Source organism: Xyrauchen texanus, chromosome 50 (genome assembly GCF_025860055.1).
Source record: "Xyrauchen texanus isolate HMW12.3.18 chromosome 50, RBS_HiC_50CHRs, whole genome shotgun sequence".
NCBI classification, from domain to species: Eukaryota; Metazoa; Chordata; class Actinopteri; order Cypriniformes; family Catostomidae; genus Xyrauchen; species Xyrauchen texanus.
In genome coordinates, this window is record NC_068325.1 from 21,874,159 (window position 1) to 21,897,924 (window position 23,766).

At 31.8% G+C, this 23,766-nt stretch overlaps 2 protein-coding genes and 1 pseudogene across 3 annotated transcripts in view; all 3 read right to left on the reverse strand.

Annotated features, from left to right (window-relative positions):
* Window positions 1-23,766, reverse strand: part of LOC127641369 (zinc finger protein 850-like) — a 205,898-nt pseudogene that overhangs the window by 67,830 nt on the left and 114,302 nt on the right.
* Window positions 1-23,766, reverse strand: part of LOC127641362 (gastrula zinc finger protein XlCGF57.1-like) — a 77,874-nt gene that overhangs the window by 47,015 nt on the left and 7,093 nt on the right. The window lies entirely within an intron of this gene.
* The window catches only part of LOC127641359 (gastrula zinc finger protein XlCGF57.1-like), a 68,252-nt gene continuing 60,504 nt past the window's right edge, over window positions 16,019-23,766 (reverse strand). The window contains exons 2-3 of one of the 2 annotated variants that reach the window (XM_052124326.1): window positions 18,669-18,806; window positions 16,019-18,445 (exon numbers count right to left, since the gene is read on the reverse strand). In XM_052124326.1, the coding sequence (XP_051980286.1) occupies window positions 16,740-18,445; window positions 18,669-18,756 (1,794 nt within the window). In that variant the 5' untranslated portion in view covers window positions 18,757-18,806 and the 3' untranslated portion in view covers window positions 16,019-16,739. The remainder of the gene's footprint in view (window positions 18,446-18,668; window positions 18,807-23,766) is intronic. The other variant, XM_052124327.1, reaches the window with a different exon arrangement.

A 23,766-nucleotide genomic window follows, 5' to 3' on the forward strand; every position in this document is an offset into this window, starting at 1 on the left:
AGGCTTTACTCCAGTATGAATTATTTTGTTTCTTAAAGTTGTTTTTATCAGCAAAACTTTTTCCACTCTTATCACATGTGTAAGGCTTTACTCCAGTATGAATTATTTTATGTTTATTAAAGTTGTTTTAATCTGTAAAACTTTTTCCACTTTTATCACATGTGTAAGGCTTTACTCCAGTATGAATTATTTTGTTTCTTAAAGTTGTTTTTATCAGCAAAACTTTTTCCACTCTTATCACATGTGTAAGGCTTTACTCCAGTATGAATTATTTTATGTTTATTAAAGTTGTTTTAATCTGTAAAACTTTTTCCACTCTTATCACATGTGTTAGGCTTTACTCCAGTATGAATTATTTTATGTTTATTAAAGTTGTTTTAATCTGTAAAACTTTTTCCACTCTTATCACATGTGTAAGGCTTTACTCCAGTATGAATTATTTTATGTTTATTAAAGTTGTTTTAATCTGTAAAACTTTTTCCACTCTTATCACATGTGTAAGGCTTTACTCCAGTATGAATTATTTTGTGTCATAAAGTTGTTTTTATCTGTAAAACTTTTTCCACTCTATCACATGTGTAAGGCTTTACTCCAGTATTAATTATTTTGTGTGTCTTAAAGTTGTTTTAATCTGTAAAATTTTTCCACTCTTATCACATGTGTAAGGCTTTACTCCAATATGAATTATTTTGTGTCTTAAAGTTGTTTTTATCTGTAAAACTTTTTCCACTCTTATCACATGTGTAAGGCTTTACTCCAGTATGGATTATTTTGTGTCATAAAGTTGTTTTTATCTGTAAAACTTTTTCCACTCTATCACATGTGTAAGGCTTTACTCCAGTATGAATTATTTTATGTTTATTAAAGTTGTTTTAATCTGTAAAACTTTTTCCACTCTATCACATGTGTAAGGCTTTACTCCAGTATGAATTATTTTATGTTTATTAAAGTTGTTTTAATCTGTAAAACTTTTTCCACTCTTATCACATGTGTAAGGCTTTACTCCAGTATGAATTATTTTGTGTCTTAAAGTTGTTTTTATCTGTAAAACTTTTTCCACTCTTATCACATGTGTTAGGCTTTACTCCAGTATGAATTATTTTGTGTGTCTTTAAGTTGTTTTAATCTGTAAAACTTTTTCCACTCTATCACATGTGTAAGGCTTTACTCCAGTATGAATTATTTTATGTTTATTAAAGTTGTTTTAATCTGTAAAACTTTTTCCACTTTTATCACGTGTGTAAGGCTTTACTCCAGTATGAATTATTTTGTTTCTTAAAGTTGTTTTAATCTGTAAAACTTTTTCCACTTTTATCACGTGTGTAAGGCTTTACTCCAATATGAATTATTTTGTTTCTTAAAGTTGTTTTTATCAGCAAAACTTTTTCCACTCTTATCACATGTGTTAGGCTTTACTCCAATATGAATTATTTTGTGTCTTAAAGTTGTTTTAATCTGTAAAACTTTTTCCACTCTTATCACATGTGTTAGGCTTTACTCCAGTATGAATTATTTTGTGTGTCTTAAAGTTGTTTTAATCTGTAAAACTTTTTCCACTCTTATCACATGTGTAAGGCTTTACTCCAGTATGAATTATTTTATGTTTATTAAAGTTGTTTTAATCTGTAAAACTTTTTCCACTCTTATCACATGTGTAAGGCTTTACTCTAGTATGAATTATTTTATGTTTATTAAAGTTGTTTTAATCTGTAAAACCTTTTCCACTCTATCACATGTGTAAGGCTTTACTCCAATATGAATTATTTTATGTGTCTTAAAGTTGTTTTAATCTGTAAAACTTTTTCCACTCTTATCACATGTGTAAGGCTTTACTCCAGTATGAATTATTTTGTGTGTCTTAAAGTTGTTTTAATCTGTAAAACTTTTTCCACTCTTATCACATGTGTAAGGCTTTACTCCAGTATGAATTATTTTGTGTGTCTTTAAGTTGTTTTAATCTGTAAAACTTTTTCCACTCTTATCACATGTGTAAGGCTTTACTCCAATATGAATTATTTTGTTTCTTAAAGTTGTTTTTATCAGCAAAACTTTTTCCACTCTTATCACATGTGTAAGGCTTTACTCCAATATGAATTATTTTGTGTCTTAAAGTTGTTTTTATCTGTAAAACTTTTTCCACTCTTATCACATGTGTAAGGCTTTACTCCAATATGAATTATTTTGTGTCTTAAAGTTGTTTTTATCTGTAAAACTTTTTCCACTCTTATCACATGTGTAAGGCTTTACTCCAGTATGAATTATTTTATGTTTATTAAAGTTGTTTTAATCTGTAAAACTTTTTCCACTCTTATCACATGTGTAAGGCTTTACTCCAGTATGAATTATTTTGTGTGTCTTAAAGTTGTTTTTATCTGTAAAACTTTTTCCACTCTTATCACATGTGTAAGGCTTTACTCCAGTATGAATTATTTTATGTTTATTAAAGTTGTTTTAATCTGTAAAACTTTTTCCACTCTTATCACATGTGTAAGGCTTTACTCCAGTATGAATTATTTTGTGTCTTAAAGTTGTGTTTATCAGCAAAACTTTTTCCACTCTTATCACATGTGTAAGGCTTTACTCTAGTATGAATTATTTTATGTTTTTTAAAGTTGTTTTAATCTGTAAAACCTTTTCCACTCTATCACATGTGTAAGGCTTTACTCCAGTATGAATTATTTTATGTTTATTAAAGTTGTTTTAATCTGTAAAACTTTTTCCACTCTTATCACATGTGTAAGGCTTTACTCCAATATGAATTATTTTATGTTTATTAAAGTTGTTTTTATCTGTAAAACTTTTTCCACTCTATCACATGTGTAAGGCTTTACTCCAGTATGAATTATTTTGTTTCTTAAAGTTGTTTTTATCAGCAAAACATTTTCCACTCTTATCACATGTGTTAGGCTTTACTCCAGTATGAATTATTTTATGTTTATTAAAGTTGTTTTAATCTGTAAAACTTTTTCCACTCTTATCACATGTGTAAGGCTTTACTCCAGTATGAATTATTTTGTTTCTTAAAGTTGTTTTTATCAGCAAAACTTTTTCCACTCTTATCACATGTGTAAGGCTTTACTCCAGTATGAATTATTTTATGTTTATTAAAGTTGTTTTAATCTGTAAAACTTTTTCCACTCTTATCACATATGTTAGGCTTTACTCCAGTATGAATTATTTTATGTTTATTAAAGTTGTTTTAATCTGTAAAACTTTTTCCACTCTATCACATGTGTAAGGCTTTACTCCAGTATGAATTATTTTATGTTTATTAAAGTTGTTTTAATCTGTAAAACTTTTTCCACTCTATCACATGTGTAAGGCTTTACTCCAGTATTAATTATTTTGTGTCTTAAAGTTGTTTTTATCTGTAAAACTGTTTCCACTCTTATCACATATGTTAGGCTTTACTCCAATATGAATTATTTTGTGTCTTAAAGTTGTTTTTATCTGTAAAACTTTTTCCACTCTTATCACATGTGTAAGGCTTTACTCCAGTATGAATTATTTTGTGTCTTAAAGTTGTTTTTATCTGTAAAACTTTTTCCACTCTTATCACATGTGTAAGGCTTTACTCCAATATGAATTATTTTGTTTCTTAAAGTTGTTTTTATCTGTAAAACTTTTTCCACTCTTATCACATGTGTAAGGCTTTACTCCAATATGAATTATTTTGTGTCTTAAAGTTGTTTTAATCTGTAAAACTTTTTCCACTCTTATCACATGTGTAAGGCTTTACTCCAATATGAATTATTTTGTGTCTTAAAGTTGTTTTTATCTGTAAAACTTTTTCCACTCTTATCACATGTGTAAGGCTTTACTCCAGTATGAATTATTTTATGTTTATTAAAGTTGTTTTAATCTGTAAAACTTTTTCCACTCTTATCACATGTGTAAGGCTTTACTCCAGTATGAATTATTTTATGTTTATTAAAGTTGTTTTAATCTGTAAAACATTTCCAATCGATCACTTGTGTAAGGCTTTACTCCAGTATTAATTATTTTGTGTGTCTTTAAGTTGTTTTAATCTGTAAAACTTTTTCCACTCTATCACATGTGTAAGGCTTTACTCCAGTATGAATTATTTTATGTTTATTAAAGTTGTTTTAATCTGTAAAACTTTTTCCACTTTTATCACGTGTGTAAGGCTTTACTCCAACATGAATTATTTTGTTTCTTAAAGTTGTTTTTATCAGCAAAACTTTTTCCACTCTTATCACATGTGTTAGGCTTTACTCCAATATGAATTATTTTGTTTCTTAAAGTTGTTTTTATCAGCAAAACTTTTTCCACTTTTATCACATGTGTAAGGCTTTACTCCAGTATGAATTATTTTATGTTTATTAAAGTCGTTTTAATCTGTAAAACTTTTCCCACTCTTATCACATGTGTAAGGCTTTACTCCAATATGAATTATTTTGTGTCTTAAAGTTGTTTTTATCTGTAAAACATTTCCACTTGATCACTTGTGTAAGGCTTTACTCCAGTATGAATTATTTTATGTTTATTAAAGTTGTTTTAATCTGTAAAACTTTTTCCACTTTTATCACGTGTGTAAGGCTTTACTCCAATATGAATTATTTTGTTTCTTAAAGTTGTTTTTATCTGTAAAACTTTTTCCACTCTTATCACATGTGTTAGGCTTTACTCCAGTATGAATTATTTTGTGCGTCTTAAAGTTGTTTTTATCTGTAAAACATTTCCAATTGATCACTTGTGTAAGGCTTTACTCCAGTATGAATTATTTTATGTTTATTAAAGTTGTTTTAATCTCTAAAACTTTTTCCACTCTATCACATGTGTAAGGCTTTACTCCAGTATGAATTATTTTGTTTCTTAAAGTTGTTTTAATCTGTAAAACTTTTTCCACTCTTATCACATGTGTAAGGCTTTACTCTAGTATGAATTATTTTATGTTTATTAAAGTTGTTTTAATCTGTAAAACCTTTTCCACTCTTATCACATGTGTAAGGCTTTACTCCAATATGAATTATTTTGTGTCTTAAAGTTGTTTTTATCTGTAAAACTTTTTCCACTCTATCACATGTGTAAGGCTTTACTCCAGTATGAATTATTTTGTTTCTTAAAGTTGTTTTAATCTGTAAAACTTTTTCCACTTTTATCACATGTGTAAGGCTTTACTCCAATATGAATTATTTTGTTTCTTAAAGTTGTTTTTATCAGCAAAACTTTTTCCACTCTTATCACATATGTTAGGCTTTACTCCAATATGAATTATTTTGTGTCTTAAAGTTGTTTTAATCTCTAAAACTTTTTCCACTCTTATCACATGTGTAAGGCTTTACTCCAGTATGAATTATTTTGTGTGTCTTAAAGTTGTTTTTATCTGTAAAACTTTTTCCACTCTTATCACATGTGTAAGGCTTTACTCCAGTATGAATTATTTTATGTTTATTAAAGTTGTTTTAATCTGTAACACTTTTTCCACTCTATCACATGTGTAAGGCTTTACTCCAGTATGAATTATTTTGTTTCTTAAAGTTGTTTTTATCAGCAAAACTTTTTCCACTCTTATCACGTGTGTAAGGCTTTACTCCAGTATGAATTATTTTATGTTTATTAAAGTTGTTTTAATCTGTAAAACTTTTTCCACTCTATCACATGTGTAAGGCTTTACTCCAGTATGAATTATTTTATGTTTATTAAAGTTGTTTTAATCTGTAAAACTTTTTCCACTCTATCACATGTGTAAGGCTTTACTCCAGTATGAATTATTTTATGTTTATTAAAGTTGTTTTAATCTGTAAAACTTTTTCCACTCTTATCACATGTGTTAGGCTTTACTCCAGTATGAATTATTTTGTTTCTTAAAGTTGTTTTTATCAGCAAAACTTTTTCCACTCTTATCACATGTGTAAGGCTTTACTCTAGTATGAATTATTTTATGTTTTTTAAAGTTGTTTTAATCTGTAAAACCTTTTCCACTCTATCACATGTGTTAGGCTTTACTCCAGTATGAATTATTTTGTTTCTTAAAGTTGTTTTTATCAGCAAAACTTTTTCCACTCTTATCACATGTGTAAGGCTTTACTCCAGTATGAATTATTTTATGTTTATTAAAGTTGTTTTAATCTGTAAAACTTTTTCCACTCTATCACATATGTTAGGCTTTACTCCAGTATGAATTATTTTATGTTTATTAAAGTTGTTTTAATCTGTAAAACTTTTTCCACTCTATCACATGTGTAAGGCTTTACTCCAGTATTAATTATTTTATGTTTATTAAAGTTGTTTTAATCTGTAAAACTTTTTCCACTCTATCACATGTGTAAGGCTTTACTCCAGTATTAATTATTTTGTGTCTTAAAGTTGTTTTTATCTGTAAAAATGTTTCCACTCTTATCACATATGTTAGGCTTTACTCCAATATGAATTATTTTGTGTCTTGAAGTTGTTTTTATCTGTAAAACTTTTTCCACTCTTATCACATGTGTAAGGCTTTACTCCAACATGAATTATTTTGTGTCTTAAAGTTGTTTTTATCTGTAAAACTTTTCCACTCTTATCACATGTGTAAGGCTTTACTCCAATATGAATTATTTTGTGTCTTAAAGTTGTTTTTATCTGTAAAACTTTTCCCACTCTTATCACATGTGTAAGGCTTTACTCCAGTATGAATTATTTTATGTTTATTAAAGTTGTTTTAATATGTAAAACTTTTTCCACTCTATCACATGTGTAAGGCTTTACTCCAGTATGAATTATTTTATGTTTATTAAAGTTGTTTTAATCTGTAAAACTTTTTCCACTCTATCACATGTGTAAGGCTTTACTCCAGTATGAATTATTTTGTTTCTTAAAGTTGTTTTTATCAGCAAAACTTTTTCCACTCTTATCACATGTGTAAGGCTTTACTCCAGTATGAATTATTTTATGTTTATTAAAGTTGTTTTAATCTGTAAAACTTTTTCCACTCTATCACATATGTTAGGCTTTACTCCAGTATGAATTATTTTATGTTTATTAAAGTTGTTTTAATCTGTAAAACTTTTTCCACTCTATCACATGTGTAAGGCTTTACTCCAGTATGAATTATTTTATGTTTATTAAAGTTGTTTTAATCTGTAAAACTTTTTCCACTCTTATCACATGTGTAAGGCTTTACTCCAGTATTAATTATTTTGTGTCTTAAAGTTGTTTTTATCTGTAAAAATGTTTCCACTCTTATCACATATGTTAGGCTTTACTCCAATATGAATTATTTTGTGTCTTGAAGTTGTTTTTATCTGTAAAACTTTTCCACTCTTATCACATGTGTAAGGCTTTACTCCAACATGAATTATTTTGTGTCTTAAAGTTGTTTTTATCTGTAAAACTTTTCCACTCTTATCACATGTGTAAGGCTTTACTCCAATATGAATTATTTTGTGTCTTAAAGTTGTTTTTATCTGTAAAACTTTTCCCACTCTTATCACATGTGTAAGGCTTTACTCCAATATGAATTATTTTGTGTCTTAAAGTTGTTTTTATCTGTAAAACGTTTCCCACTCTTATCACATATGTTAGGCTTTACTCCAGTATGAATTGTTTTGTGTCTTAAAGTTGTTTTTATCTGTAAAACTTTTCCCACTCTTATCACATGTGTAAGGCTTTACTCCAATATGAATTATTTTGTTTCTTAAAGTTGTTTTTATCTTTAAAACATTTCCAATCGATCACATGTGTAAGGCTTTACTCCAGTATGGATTATTTTGTGTGTCTTTAAGTTGTTTTAATCTGTAAAACTTTTCCCACTCTTATCACATATGTTAGGCTTTACTCCAATATGAATTATTTTATGTCTTAAAGTTGTTTTTATCAGCAAAACTTTTTCCACTCTTATCACATGTGTTAGGCTTTACTCCAATATGAATTGTTTTGTGTCTTAAAGTTGTTTTTATCTGTAAAACTTTTCCCACTCTTATCACATGTGTTAGGCTTTACTCCAATATGAATTATTTTGTGTGTCTTGAAGTTGTTTTTATCTGTAAAACTTTTCCCACTCTTATCACGTGTGTAAGGCTTTACTCCAATATGAATTATTTTGTGTGTCTTGAAGTTGTTTTTATCTGTAAAACTTTTCCCACTCTTATCACGTGTGTAAGGCTTTACTCCAATATGAATTATTTTGTTTCTTAAAGTTGTTTTTATCAGCAAACATTTTCCACTCTTATCACATGTGTAAGGCTTTACTCCAATATGAATTATTTTGTGTCTTAAAGCTGTTGTTTTTTGCAAAACTTTTTCCACTCTTATCACATGTGTAAGGCTTTACTCCAGTATGAATTATTTTATGTTTATTAAAGTTGTTTTAATCTGTAAAACTTTTTCCACTCTTATCACATGTGTAAGGCTTTACTCCAGTATGAATTATTTTATGTTTATTAAAGTTGTTTTAATCTGTAAAACTTTTTCCACTCTATCACATGTGTAAGGCTTTACTCCAGTATGAATTATTTTATGTTTATTAAAGTTGTTTTAATCTGTAAAACTTTTTCCACTCTATCACATGTGTAAGGCTTTACTCCAGTATGAATTATTTTATGTTTATTAAAGTTGTTTTAATCTGTAAAACTTTTTCCACTCTATCACATGTGTAAGGCTTTACTCCAGTATGAATTATTTTGTTTCTTAAAGTTGTTTTTATCAGCAAAACTTTTTCCACTCTTATCACATGTGTAAGGCTTTACTCCAGTATGAATTATTTTATGTTTATTAAAGTTGTTTTAATCTGTAAAACTTTTTCCACTCTATCACATATGTTAGGCTTTACTCCAGTATGAATTATTTTATGTTTATTAAAGTTGTTTTAATCTGTAAAACTTTTTCCACTCTATCACATGTGTAAGGCTTTACTCCAGTATGAATTATTTTATGTTTATTAAAGTTGTTTTAATCTGTAAAACTTTTTCCACTCTTATCACATGTGTAAGGCTTTACTCCAGTATTAATTATTTTGTGTCTTAAAGTTGTTTTTATCTGTAAAAATGTTTCCACTCTTATCACATATGTTAGGCTTTACTCCAATATGAATTATTTTGTGTCTTGAAGTTGTTTTTATCTGTAAAACTTTTCCACTCTTATCACATGTGTAAGGCTTTACTCCAACATGAATTATTTTGTGTCTTAAAGTTGTTTTTATCTGTAAAACTTTTTCCACTCTTATCACATGTGTAAGGCTTTACTCCAATATGAATTATTTTGTGTCTTAAAGTTGTTTTTATCTGTAAAACTTTTTCCACTCTTATCACATGTGTAAGGCTTTACTCCAATATGAATTATTTTGTGTCTTAAAGTTGTTTTTATCTGTAAAACTTTTCCCACTCTTATCACATGTGTAAGGCTTTACTCCAATATGAATTATTTTGTGTCTTAAAGTTGTTTTTATCTGTAAAACTTTTTCCACTCTTATCACATGTGTAAGGCTTTACTCCAATATGAATTATTTTGTTTCTTAAAGTTGTTTTTATCTGTAAAACATTTCCAATCGATCACATGTGTAAGGCTTTACTCCAGTATGGATTATTTTGTGTCTTAAAGTTGTTTTTATCTGTAAAACTTTTTCCACTCTTATCACATGTGTTAGGCTTTACTCAAATATGAATTATTTTGTTTCTTAAAGTTGTTTATATCTGTAAAACTTTTTCCACTCTATCACATGTGTAAGGCTTTACTCCAGTATGAATTATTTTGTGTGTCTTAAAGTTGTTTTAATCTGTAAAACTTTTTCCACTCTATCACATGTGTAAGGCTTTACTCCAGTATTAATTATTTTGTGTGTCTTTAAGTTGTTTTAATCTGTAAAACTTTTTCCACTCTTATCACATGTGTAAGGCTTTACTCCAATATGAATTATTTTGTGTCTTAAAGTTGTTTTTATCTGTAAAACTTTTTCCACTCTTATCACATGTGTAAGGCTTTACTCCAGTATGAATTATTTTGTGTGTCTTAAAGTTGTTTTAATCTGTAAAACTTTTTCCACTCTTATCACATGTGTAAGGCTTTACTCCAATATGAATTATTTTGTTTCTTAAAGTTGTTTTTATCTGTAAAACTTTTTCCACTCTATCACATGTGTAAGGCTTTACTCCAGTATTAATTATTTTGTGTGTCTTTAAGTTGTTTTAATCTGTAAAACTTTTTCCACTCTATCACATGTGTTAGGCTTTACTCCAATATGAATTATTTTGTGTCTTAAAGTTGTTTTAATCTGTAAAATTTTTTCCACTCTTATCACATGTGTTAGGCTTTACTCCAATATGAATTATTTTGTGTCTTAAAGTTGTTTTTATCTGTAAAACTTTTTCCACTCTTATCACATGTGTTAGGCTTTACTCCAATATGAATTATTTTGTGTGTCTTGAAGTTGTTTTTATATGCAAAACTTTTTCCACTCTTATCACATGTGTAAGGCTTTACTCCAATATGAATTATTTTGTTTCTTAAAGTTGTTTTTATCAGCAAACATTTTCCACTCTTATCACATGTGTAAGGCTTTACTCCAATATGAATTATTTTGTTTCTTAAAGTTGTTTTTATCAGCAAAACTTTTTCCACTCTTATCACATGTGTAAGGCTTTACTCCAGTATGAATTATTTTATGTTTATTAAAGTTGTTTTAATCTGTAAAACCTTTTCCACTCTATCACATGTGTAAGGCTTTACTCCAGTATGAATTATTTTATGTTTATTAAAGTTGTTTTAATCTGTAAAACTTTTTCCACTCTATCACATGTGTAAGGCTTTACTCCAGTATGAATTATTTTATGTTTTTTAAAGTTGTTTTAATCTGTAAAACCTTTTCCACTCTATCACATGTGTAAGGCTTTACTCCAGTATGAATTATTTTATGTTTATTAAAGTTGTTTTAATCTGTAAAACTTTTTCCACTCTTATCACATGTGTAAGGCTTTACTCCAGTATGAATTATTTTGTTTCTTAAAGTTGTGTTTATCAGCAAAACTTTTTCCACTCTTATCACATGTGTAAGGCTTTACTCCAGTATGAATTATTTTATGTTTATTAAAGTTGTTTTAATCTGTAAAACTTTTTCCACTCTTATCACATATGTTAGGCTTTACTCCAGTATGAATTATTTTATGTTTATTAAAGTTGTTTTAATCTGTAAAACTTTTTCCACTCTATCACATGTGTAAGGCTTTACTCCAGTATGAATTATTTTATGTTTATTAAAGTTGTTTTAATCTGTAAAACTTTTTCCACTCTATCACATGTGTAAGGCTTTACTCCAGTATTAATTATTTTGTGTCTTAAAGTTGTTTTTATCTGTAAAAATGTTTCCACTCTTATCACATATGTTAGGCTTTACTCCAATATGAATTATTTTGTGTCTTGAAGTTGTTTTTATCTGTAAAACTTTTCCACTCTTATCACATGTGTAAGGCTTTACTCCAACATGAATTATTTTGTGTCTTAAAGTTGTTTTTATCTGTAAAACTTTTTCCACTCTTATCACATGTGTAAGGCTTTACTCCAGTATGAATTATTTTATGTTTATTAAAGTTGTTTTAATCTGTAAAACTTTTTCCACTCTATCACATGTGTAAGGCTTTACTCCAGTATGAATTATTTTATGTTTATTAAAGTTGTTTTAATCTGTAAAACTTTTTCCACTCTATCACATGTGTAAGGCTTTACTCCAGTATGAATTATTTTGTTTCTTAAAGTTGTTTTTATCAGCAAAACTTTTTCCACTCTTATCACATGTGTAAGGCTTTACTCCAGTATGAATTATTTTATGTTTATTAAAGTTGTTTTAATCTGTAAAACTTTTTCCACTCTATCACATGTGTAAGGCTTTACTCCAGTATGAATTATTTTGTTTCTTAAAGTTGTTTTTATCAGCAAAACTTTTTCCACTCTTATCACATGTGTAAGGCTTTACTCCAGTATGAATTATTTTATGTTTATTAAAGTTGTTTTAATCTGTAAAACTTTTTCCACTCTATCACATATGTTAGGCTTTACTCCAGTATGAATTATTTTATGTTTATTAAAGTTGTTTTAATCTGTAAAACTTTTTCCACTCTATCACATGTGTAAGGCTTTACTCCAACATGAATTATTTTGTGTCTTAAAGTTGTTTTTATCTGTAAAACTTTTCCACTCTTATCACATGTGTAAGGCTTTACTCCAATATGAATTATTTTGTGTCTTAAAGTTGTTTTAATCTGTAAAACTTTTTCCACTCTATCACATATGTTAGGCTTTACTCCAGTATGAATTATTTTATGTTTATTAAAGTTGTTTTAATCTGTAAAACTTTTTCCACTCTATCACATGTGTAAGGCTTTACTCCAGTATTAATTATTTTGTGTCTTAAAGTTGTTTTTATCTGTAAAAATGTTTCCACTCTTATCACATATGTTAGGCTTTACTCCAATATGAATTATTTTGTGTCTTGAAGTTGTTTTTATCTGTAAAACTTTTCCACTCTTATCACATGTGTAAGGCTTTACTCCAACATGAATTATTTTGTGTCTTAAAGTTGTTTTTATCTGTAAAACTTTTCCACTCTTATCACATGTGTAAGGCTTTACTCCAATATGAATTATTTTGTGTCTTAAAGTTGTTTTTATCTGTAAAACTTTTCCCACTCTTATCACATGTGTAAGGCTTTACTCCAGTATGAATTATTTTATGTTTATTAAAGTTGTTTTAATATGTAAAACTTTTTCCACTCTATCACATGTGTAAGGCTTTACTCCAGTATTAATTATTTTATGTTTCTTAAAGTTGTTTTTATCAGCAAAACTTTTTCCACTCTTATCACATGTGTAAGGCTTTACTCCAGTATGAATTATTTTATGTTTATTAAAGTTGTTTTAATCTGTAAAACTTTTTCCACTCTATCACATATGTTAGGCTTTACTCCAGTATGAATTATTTTATGTTTATTAAAGTTGTTTTAATCTGTAAAACTTTTTCCACTCTATCACATGTGTAAGGCTTTACTCCAGTATGAATTATTTTATGTTTATTAAAGTTGTTTTAATCTGTAAAACTTTTTCCACTCTATCACATGTGTAAGGCTTTACTCCAGTATGAATTATTTTATGTTTATTAAAGTTGTTTTAATCTGTAAAACTTTTTCCACTCTTATCACATGTGTAAGGCTTTACTCCAGTATTAATTATTTTGTGTCTTAAAGTTGTTTTTATCTGTAAAAATGTTTCCACTCTTATCACATATGTTAGGCTTTACTCCAATATGAATTATTTTTGTGTCTTGAAGTTGTTTTTATCTGTAAAACTTTTTCCACTCTTATCACATGTGTAAGGCTTTACTCCAACATGAATTATTTTGTGTCTTAAAGTTGTTTTTATCTGTAAAACTTTTTCCACTCTTATCACATGTGTAAGGCTTTACTCCAATATGAATTATTTTGTGTCTTAAAGTTGTTTTTATCTGTAAAACTTTTCCCACTCTTATCACATGTGTAAGGCTTTACTCCAATATGAATTATTTTGTGTCTTAAAGTTGTTTTTATCTGTAAAACGTTTCCCACTCTTATCACATGTGTAAGGCTTTACTCCAATATGAATTATTTTGTGTCTTAAAGTTGTTTTTATCTGTAAAACGTTTCCCACTCTTATCACATATGTTAGGCTTTACTCCAGTATGAATTGTTTTGTGTCTTAAAGTTGTTTTTATCTGTAAAACTTTTTCCACTCTTATCACATGTGTTAGGCTTTACTCCAATATGAATTATTTTGTGTCTTAAAGTTGTTTTTATCTGTAAAACTTTTCCACTCTTATCACATGTGTAAGGCTTTACTCCAATATGAATTATTTTGTGTCTTAAAGTTGTTTTTATCTGTAAAACTTTTTCCACTCTTATCACATGTGTAAGGCTTTACTCCAGTATGAATTATTTTGTGTCTTAAAGTTGTTTTTATCTGTAAAACGTTTTCCACTCTTATCACATATGTTAGGCTTTACTCCAGTATGAATTATTTTGTGTCTTAAAGTTGTTTTTATCTGTAAAACTTTTTCCACTCTTATCACATGTGTAAGGCTTTACTCCAATATGAATTATTTTGTGTCTTAAAGTTGTTTTTATCTGTAAAACTTTTTCCACTCTTATCACATGTGTTAGGCTTTACTCAAGTATGAATTATTTTGTTTCTTAAAGTTGTTTATATCTGTAAAACTTTTTCCACTCTTATCACATGTGTAAGGCTTTACTCCAGTAAGAATTATTTTGTGTGTCTTTAAGTTGTTTTAATCTGTAAAACTTTTTCCACTCTTATCACGTGTAAGGCTTTACTCCAGTATGAATTATTTTGTGTGTCTTTAAGTTGTTTTAATCTGTAAAACTTTTTCCACTCTTATCACGTGTGTAAGGCTTTACTCCAATATGAATTATTTTGTGTCTTAAAGTTGTTTTTATCTGTAAAACTTTTTCCACTCTTATCACATGTGTAAGGCTTTACTCCAGTATGAATTATTTTGTGTGTCTTAAAGTTGTTTTAATCTCTAAAACTTTTTCCACTCTTATCACATGTGTAAGGCTTTACTCCAATATGAATTATTTTGTTTCTTAAAGTTGTTTTTATCTTTAAAACATTTCCAATCGATCACATGTGTAAGGCTTTACTCCAGTATGGATTATTTTGTGTCTTAAAGTTGTTTTTATCTGTAAAACTTTTTCCACTCTATCACATGTGTAAGGCTTTACTCCAGTATGGATTATTTTGTGTCTTAAAGTTGTTTTTATCTGTAAAACTTTTTCCACTCTTATCACATGTGTAAGTCTTTACTCCAGTATGAATTATTTTGTTTCTTAAAGTTGTTTTTATCAGCAAAACTTTTTCCACTCTTATCACATGTGTAAGTCTTTACTCCAGTATGAATTATTTTATGTTTCTTAAAGTTGTTTTAATCTGTAAAACTTTTTCCACTTTTATCACGTGTTTAAGGCTTTACTCCAGTATGATAATTCATTAATATATATTATTCTAAATGTATGTTTGCCACTAGAATAACATTCAAATAAAATAGAATATTACTTTCAGTAATACATCTTCTTATAAAAACGTTATAAATTCAGATGATCTACGAAGAACGTCACAGTCCAGGATCGGGTCAATTGTTGAAGATGAAATCCAGATAAATCAGTAATCAATGAAAGAAGAATGAAGCCCTGTTGACAAAAGAGAAAACATGATCCACTCTGAGAGATTTGAGGGAAAACTCCTTTTCTTTTCTTGTTCTTCCCACCAAATCCGAGAGGAGAGAACGCGCCTCTTAAAGCGACAGTACACTGTATTGTTCAAACGGTCCTTATAAATAGCTGTGATAAAGATATTCCTACACTCAAAGCACACATGATCCTTCTCATCAGTGTGTATTTTCTGGTGCACTTTCAAACTGTCCAGCCGTGTAAAACACTTTCCACAGAACACACAAATGGTTTCTCCTTCCAGATGTTTCCTCAAGTCTCATATCACATTAAAATGTCTCAGTTTTATTGGCTTTTCTCCAGAGTGACAGTGTAGGTGATTTATCAGTCTGTATGGGGTTCCTCTGATTTTATTGTAAACGATGCTGTTTGGAAAAATAATCCAATTGGTTTTATAAATACTTTATAAATAAATATTAAACTTTTAGGATTGATTAAACCATTAAAACGATATTTTATTTAAGGGAATAAATAGAACAATAAAATGAACAAATAAATACAGTGAGGAGATTTATACCTCCTAGATATCAAAATTTGTGAAGCTGTATTTTATCTCAGTCTATTCGCACAAATGAAATGTGTTTCTGTGACAATTTACAGGAGATCTCAACACATTACCATGATGAATTAGGTGAAAACAGTGAACTATTGACATGAAATAAAGAGTCTTTTCAGCCTGATGGGCCTTTTATTTCTGTTAGTCTTGACACTAATGAAGCACGACTTTCAGAATAATTAGAAGAGATCTGACTGTATTCTGTGGAAATTAAATGAACCTAAATGTTTTATTTTTTTTATGCAAAATGGCCACATTTTTTTTATAAAAAAAGAGTTTATGAAACAAGTCATATCAACTCTTTAGAAGCAAATAGACAGTATACAGTCAACAGGACGCTTGTATTCATTCATAGTCGTGAATTATAAATGGAAAAGTACATGAACAGCGACACCTGCTGGTGATGAACAGACAGTGACTGAAACATCATCAATACTTTTATTTAATCCACACGAAATAAATCTAACAGGCTTTATATCAAACTATGTTCCTCATACTGTTAATAACTAAACTACCAAACATTTAAATCATGAATATTTACCTCTTAAAACAAAGTGGCAGCCATTAGTCGTGTGAACTATTTTGTGACGGCAGCGTTTTCTTTACTAACATTGGTAATTTTATTTCTTCTCATATTGTCTTTAACCTCACACATGCAAATACAACATCCAAAAGAACTAAAACTGTTTTTAATGTGGAGCATTTTAATTAGTGTATATTTGAGTCTACACATTATAGACATAATAGAAATATTATAAAATGATTTCACAAATTAACTGCATTGAAAATCATCTGAAGAAGTTAAAACTAGATTTTGCAACATATTTCATTTCTCATAATTTCCTGTAGAATCAGCAGCACACTCTATACAACACATTAAAGGAATAAATGAAACAACACATTAAATTACACCTTACATACAGTAGAAATACTGGCAAGAATAAAAACTTGATTTAAATCCACACGATCAACAAGTGTTCACCCTGAGAACTGTGGATGAAGCTTTTTCATATGACTCTGTAGATTACTTGAATGGTCGAAACTCTTCCCACATGAAGGGCAGTGGTACGGTTTCTCTCTAGTGTGGATCTTCTCATGTCTTTTCAGGTGGGATGACAGAGTGAATCTCTTGTCACAGTTTGAACACTTGTAAGGTTTTTCTCCAGTGTGGATTCTCTGGTGCTCCATCAAATGACTGACTCTAGTAAAAGTCTTTTCACACTGAAAGCACACATGATCTTTCACACCGGTGTGTGTTTTCTGGTGCTGTTTCAAACCATCCACTCGTGCAAAACTCTTTCCACAATCAGAACACACATATGGCTTCTCTTTTGTATGAACTTGCAGGTGTTGCTTCAGGGCTGATTCCAGCATAAAATTTTTACCACACTGATCACAGTTAAATGGTCTTTCTCCAGTGTGAGAGAGCAGATGATCACGGAGACATTTTGACCAAGTGAAACTCTTTCCACACTTATTACATGTGTACGGCTTCTCTCCAGTGTGGATTCTCATGTGTCTATCGAGTGCTCCTTTTTGTGCAAAACTCTTTCCACACTGATCACATGTGTACGGTTTCTTTTCAGCATGAATTATTATGTGTGTCTTAAGGATTTTTTTACATGTGAAACTCTTTCCACACTGATCACAAGTGTGGGGTTTCTCTCCAGTATGAATTCTTATATGCATCTTAAAGTTTCCTTTACGTGTGAAACTCTTTCCACACTGATCACATGTGTACGGTTTCTCTCCTGTGTGGATTTTCATATGTCCAATGAGTACTACTTTTTGTCCAAAACTCTTTCCACATTGATCACATGTGTACGGTTTCTTTTCAGCATGAGTTATGATGTGTTTATTAAGGATTTTTTTACATGTGAAACTCTTTCCACACTTATCACATGTATGGGGTTTCTCTCCTGTATGAATTCTTACATGCATCTTAAAGCTTTCTTTACATGAGAAACACTTTCCACACTGATCACATGTGTATGGCTTCTCTCCAGAGTGCATTCTCATGTGAATCGTAAGGGAATGTTTCTGTGCAAAACTCTTTCCACACTGATCACATGTGTGCGGCTTCTTCACAGCGTGAATTATTATGTGTTTCTTAAGGATTGCTTTACATGTAAAACTCTTTCCACACTGATCACACGTGTGTGGCTTCTCTCCAGTGTGGAATCTCATGTGAATCATGAGGGAATGTTTTTGTGCAAAACTCTTTCCGCACTGATCACATGGGTATGGCTTCTTCACAGCATGAATTATTATGTGTTTCTTAAGGATTGCTTTACATGTAAAACTCTTTCCACACTGATCACACATGTGGGGTTTCTCTCCAGTATGAATTCTTATATGCGTATTAAAGCTTTCTTTACGTGTGAAACTTTTTCCACACTGATCACATGTGTGCGGCTTCTCTCCAGTATGCATTCTCTTGTGTCCATCGAGTGCTCCTTTTTGTGTGAAACTTTTTCCACACTGATCACATGTGTACGGTTTCTCTCCAGTATGAACTCTCATGTGAATCTCAAGGTGTCTTTTACATTTGAATCTCTTTCCACACTGACTGCAGTTGAAAGACTTTTTGTCTTCTGCTCTGTCAGTATTTTTCTGTGTGAACTTTTTTTCAGTCTGTGAAAGTATTTCCAGCTCTTGACTTTCCTCCTTCACTTCCATCAGGTCTAAAATGAACACATGAAATCATCAGAAATTAAAAACTAGACAAGTGAAGCAACAGATTCAAGTATCTACTTTCATACTACGGTTGATGTGCTTAAGGTTAATCCTGTTATTTTAATATAAAATCTGGATATTTGTTATTTGACAGTTCAGATAACAACCACCAAATATGAGACCTTAATGCATCTCAGAATCATTAATGAAGAATGAAGAATTAACACCAACCTATTAGTTCCTCAGTATCTTCATGTTTAATTCTGCAGACTTCTGGATCACTCATGATCTCACTCTCCTCTTTCACTAACTCCATCATTACTGATTTTAGTTGTTCGGTTTGTCTGGATGCAGATCTTTTCTTGTAGACTGATGGGAATATTCACAGCATTTATCAGTGTATTATTGATTGATATTTTTAGCGCATGTACATTATATAATAAAAATATACTGTATAAAATGCTCTTTATAACCAATCAGAAAAATCATCCATTCAGTTGCAGCAGAGCTTCCAGATTAATGGCTGATTCATTTAGTTTGTGATTGTGAGTATCAGTATAATTAGTTTGTTCATGAACTCGTTCGGAATCAAATGAGTGACTGACTGCTTAAGTGAAGGATTATAATGAGGCAGGCGAGGATGGAGGATCTTAGTGCAGCTTTTAAATGTAAACAAAAGGTGAACAAGGTAACTCAGAATAAAAAAAAAGAGAATATGTGACAGAGCACCCCTTAAAACTCTTTCCACACTGATCACAAGGTTTCTCTCCAGTATGAATTCTTATATGCATATTAAAACTTTCTTTACGTTTAAGGCAGAGTCAGGGAGGCTTGAAACCACGGTGGAGCCAGAGGGATGGAGAACCAGGGTACCGCTGCAGGCTAGGAGCTCGGAAGACCAAGGCAGAGCCAGTGGGAGTGAAGACCAAGGAGACCAGAGCAGATCAGGCAGATAGCCAAGAGACCAGATCAGATCAGGCAAATGGCCAGGAGACCAGAGCAGATCAGGAAGATGGTCAGGAATCCTGGGAGATGGCCGCAGGGCCGAGACCGGGTCAGGAGGCCTGGGAGGCGGCCGCAGGGCCGAGACCGGGTCAGGGAGGAATAGTCTCTGGGGGAGAGGACAGAGACACGGTAGTCTCTGCAGGCAGAGCCAGGAGAGCTCCTCGAAGGAAGATGTATCCAGGAGAGGCTTGAGGTGCAAAGCCATGGAAGGCTTGAGACAAAGAGTCCTGGATGACTGGGAAATGACCTCAGTGGTCGCGAACGTGGGAAGAGACTTGGGAACAACCTCTGTATTCAAGGGTACGGGCAGTAACTCAGTAATTACCTCTGTGGTCGTGAACACTGGCAGAGACTCGGGAATGACCTCTGTGGTCGTGGGCATGGGCAGAGACTCGGGAACGACATTTGTGGTCGTGGGCAGAGACTCGGGAACGACATTTGTGGTCCTGGGCAGAGACACGGGAACGACATTTGTGGTCTTGGGCAGAGACTTGGGAATGACTTCCGTGGTCGTGGGCAGAGACTCGGGAACGACCTCCATGGTCGTGGGCAGAGACTCGGGAACAACCTCCTTTGTACACGGGAATGGACTTGAGAACAGAAGACTTTCTTCTCCTCTTCGGGATGGCTGAATTTGGCAACGCTGGCTCTGGGACAGACGAGGCTTCCAGCTCGTTGGCCGTGGGTGCTGACAATTTGTGAGCTAGGGTTTTCATGGCTCTATGCACAGACATCAGTGGCAAATCATTCAACTTGGAGATAGGGGTCGTGGAAGGCTTCGAGTCAGGGGCTGTGGAAGGGTTGGACAAGGGAGCCGAAGATGCAGGTTTTGGACTGGAGTTTCCGCCATAATCCACTGTATAAAGGGAACCATAGAGTTTCAGAGCCTTCTCCACATATTCGCTGAGCATCCAGTTAGGATCAGCCAGAGGCATCAGTTCCTTCAGTGCACAATTCAGACTGGCCCGGAAGAAAACCACCAGAAAGCGGTCTGGATAGTGCACTAAATTTGCTAGCTCTAAAAACTCATGGACATGATCCTCACTTGGTTCACTTGCTCAAGGAGCAGAATTCTGACAGCCACTAGATAATTTTTTTGGCAGGCGAGGATGGAGGATCTAAGTGCAGCTTTTAATGTAAACAAAAGGTGAACATGGTAACTCAGAATAAAAATTAAAACAAAACACAGGGAACCAGGTATGGAACATGACAATACAAGTGAAGACTGACAAAGAAAACAAGGGTTTAAATAAACAGGGGCAAACAAGGGAACACCTGTGGAAACAATCAGGGGAAAAGCAATCATAAAATTAAACTACGAAGGACTTCAAAACTAACAGGAAACAGGAACATTGGAACTAAACAAGAATTTACACATAAAAGTCAAGACAAAAATCAGAATATGTGACAAGGATTAGGGCTGCATGATTTGGACTAAAAGTCATATTGTTATTATTTGAAAAATATTGCGATTTGAACTGCGATTATGATGGTGATGTTTTTCACATGTTCAACTGCAAAAAGGCAACTGGGGATTTCACACTTGAGCCCTCTTAAAAAGAACCAAACTGAGACCTTTTTTCAGTTCAACCACAAACAAATAAATATACAAACAGTGAATCAAATTCTTCTTCATATCCAAATGTCACCGTCCACCATGAACGTGTTTTTGTCCATTTTGTGATCTCAGCCCACTAATCATCAACATTAGTTTTGAAACACAGTCAACCTGAATATTAGGGATGCTCCAAACAGGATTTTAACATCCGATACGATCTCCAGATTTCTTTTCATCTTATCAATCGATGCTAATCATTTAACTTTTTATCAGCAGCTCTGTAAAAACTGGTTATATGTAAACTTTCTGCTCAGTGTCACTGTTCACTGAATTTCCCTGTTGGTAAAACCATAGTTGTTGCCTAGTTTTTGCTGTCAAAAATAATGTTGGTTGATTGAATAATTCAGTATACACAACATATAATTTTAAAATATAAATGTTACTCCTTATTCTAAGGTAGGCTTATACAAACTATTATTTACTGTATATAAGAATTACTGTATATAAAGTATGAGGCTTAATGTCAAACTTAAGTAGAACTGATAACCCATTGGTGTAATTATATTTAAAGTGAACATTTTTGATAGTTTGTCACCATTTAATTTAATAATATTTTATTCATTATTTTATTATATAAAATTTAGCGATGCATTATATTAACAAAATATTTGATATAGATTTATTATATGTATGTTCCTTCCTTTTCATTTTGTTGGATGTTGGTAATATTAGTTCCGCTTTCACTTGTTTCCGCTGGGAGTGTAATAAGTGTGACACGCTCTCTCGTGATGTAAACAAATGTTTCTGGACTCTAGAGGTGTTACGGTTTCCACAACAATCATTTAATAAAGATGTTTGAATTATTCCCAATCTCGTATTCTGCGATATTATTATGATACATGTGCCTTGCGGAGACTGAGATGCTGCTAATAATAAAAAACGCTTCACGCAGGATGCGCCAGTTTAGTGTAAATAAAGTGTTTAGCGCACGTAAGCAAACGGAACCGAACTCTGAGCACTTCTGTTACTGTAAGTATGAGCGGGAGTTGTGGAGCACAGAACCGACCTGAAAACACTGTAACAATGCTCTAATTTAATATAGACTGGACTGAGTAGCGCAAAAAAACTTTGAATGGAGCAGACTATTTATTTATTTAATGAAATCGCGGTTTCGATTTTATTTCGATTAATTGAGCCCAAACAAGAATATATTAATTCAGTGGGTCAAACTAGGATTGCAAAAATAAAAAAGTCCATTACCTTGGCATTGGGAATTGGACATGCCAAATTCGGGAGAAAATCCTTTTTTTTTTTTTTCATTATAACTGTTAGTGGTGTACAGCTTGAAACTAAATAAATAAATACATACAAGTTGCATATTTTTCTTCAATCAAAGCTTATTTATACAACGTTTGATAATCGACTGTCCAACAATTCTAATGCAAACCTCTCTGATTTTCTAAAAATATGAGAACAATTCCTTTCTGTAGAAGAAAACATGAAACAGCTGCCAAAGTATGTGCATGTAGCCCACTGTTTAAATCTCATTTAAATATGTATTGACTGTATAAACAGTCTTATCTCCATATGCTGGCATGATTACTGAACGCATTTTATTAATCAACGATCAAGAAGATTAATCGGTCATTTGTTCATCATTAACACCCCTTGGTTAAACCAATGCAGCCCACACAAGAATGCTATTGGCTCGTGCTATCGTCAGTCTTTACAAGTTAAAGGTGGGGTATGTGATTTGCAAAACGGCCGGCAGATTTTGAAAATACACAACTCTAAGGTCCTACCTTCTCTCCTCCAACGCTGGCCCTGACTCCACCCATTCGAAAAACATGGACGCGCAATCATGCACGAGCGAAAACTCAGATGCGCAGTGTTCTAGACTCACTAGTCAAACAGTGCATTCACCTGTCAGACAATTTTTCAGAGCAAATTGTTGACACAGCAGGAGGAGGGGTTCGCATACCACTCTTGAAAGGTGTAGAGCTGATTTTCTCATAACTGTAAAAAAAAAGAACATAGCCAGCCCTGGCGTCTGTACAGCGGTCTTCTATTCAAAACAGGATTCATAGAAATGTGGAACAACCCCACTAGCACTATAAAAGCTCTATTCTCCATACATAAATACAATCGCTTCCTGTTACTGGGTCACGAGCTTTGAGTATGCGCACGAACGGGACACGCGAGCCAGGGTGGTGGGGGGAGGGGGGCATGGTACGACCGTTTGATTGACGCATTTTCTGTCCAGTGATTCTAGATGGTCTTGAAAATGATTGGCTGGAGTTTTTCGAGTCCTGCCCGTTCCACAGATGATTAAATTGCTTAATTTTCATTTCAGTGCTTCTAATTTACAGCCAGTAAGTGGGTTAGGAATAGGATTTCAAGTTATTTTGAAAAAATGGTCAAAAAAGAAAATCACATACCCCACCTTTAAGGAAAGGGTCTTCCTGTATCTTTAAGGGCGGTTTGGAGCTTTCGCCCCTTGTTGGAGCACTGCCTGCAGCTTTATTCTTCTCAGGTTTACTCTGCTGTTAGGACTGCACAATTCATAAAAAATTATATTTCAGCTTCTGCAATTAAATACTTATTTTAAGTTACAGCACTCCGTTTAGATCTGCTCCATTGCATCAGAAGTTTTGATTTACAACATATTTTCTGTCCCTTGTGTGTAAATGTTTAGAAGTTTAAATGAGTCTAACACAACAGTAAAAACATCATAATCCTTCACTTTCTATCTATAAGATTTTCTTA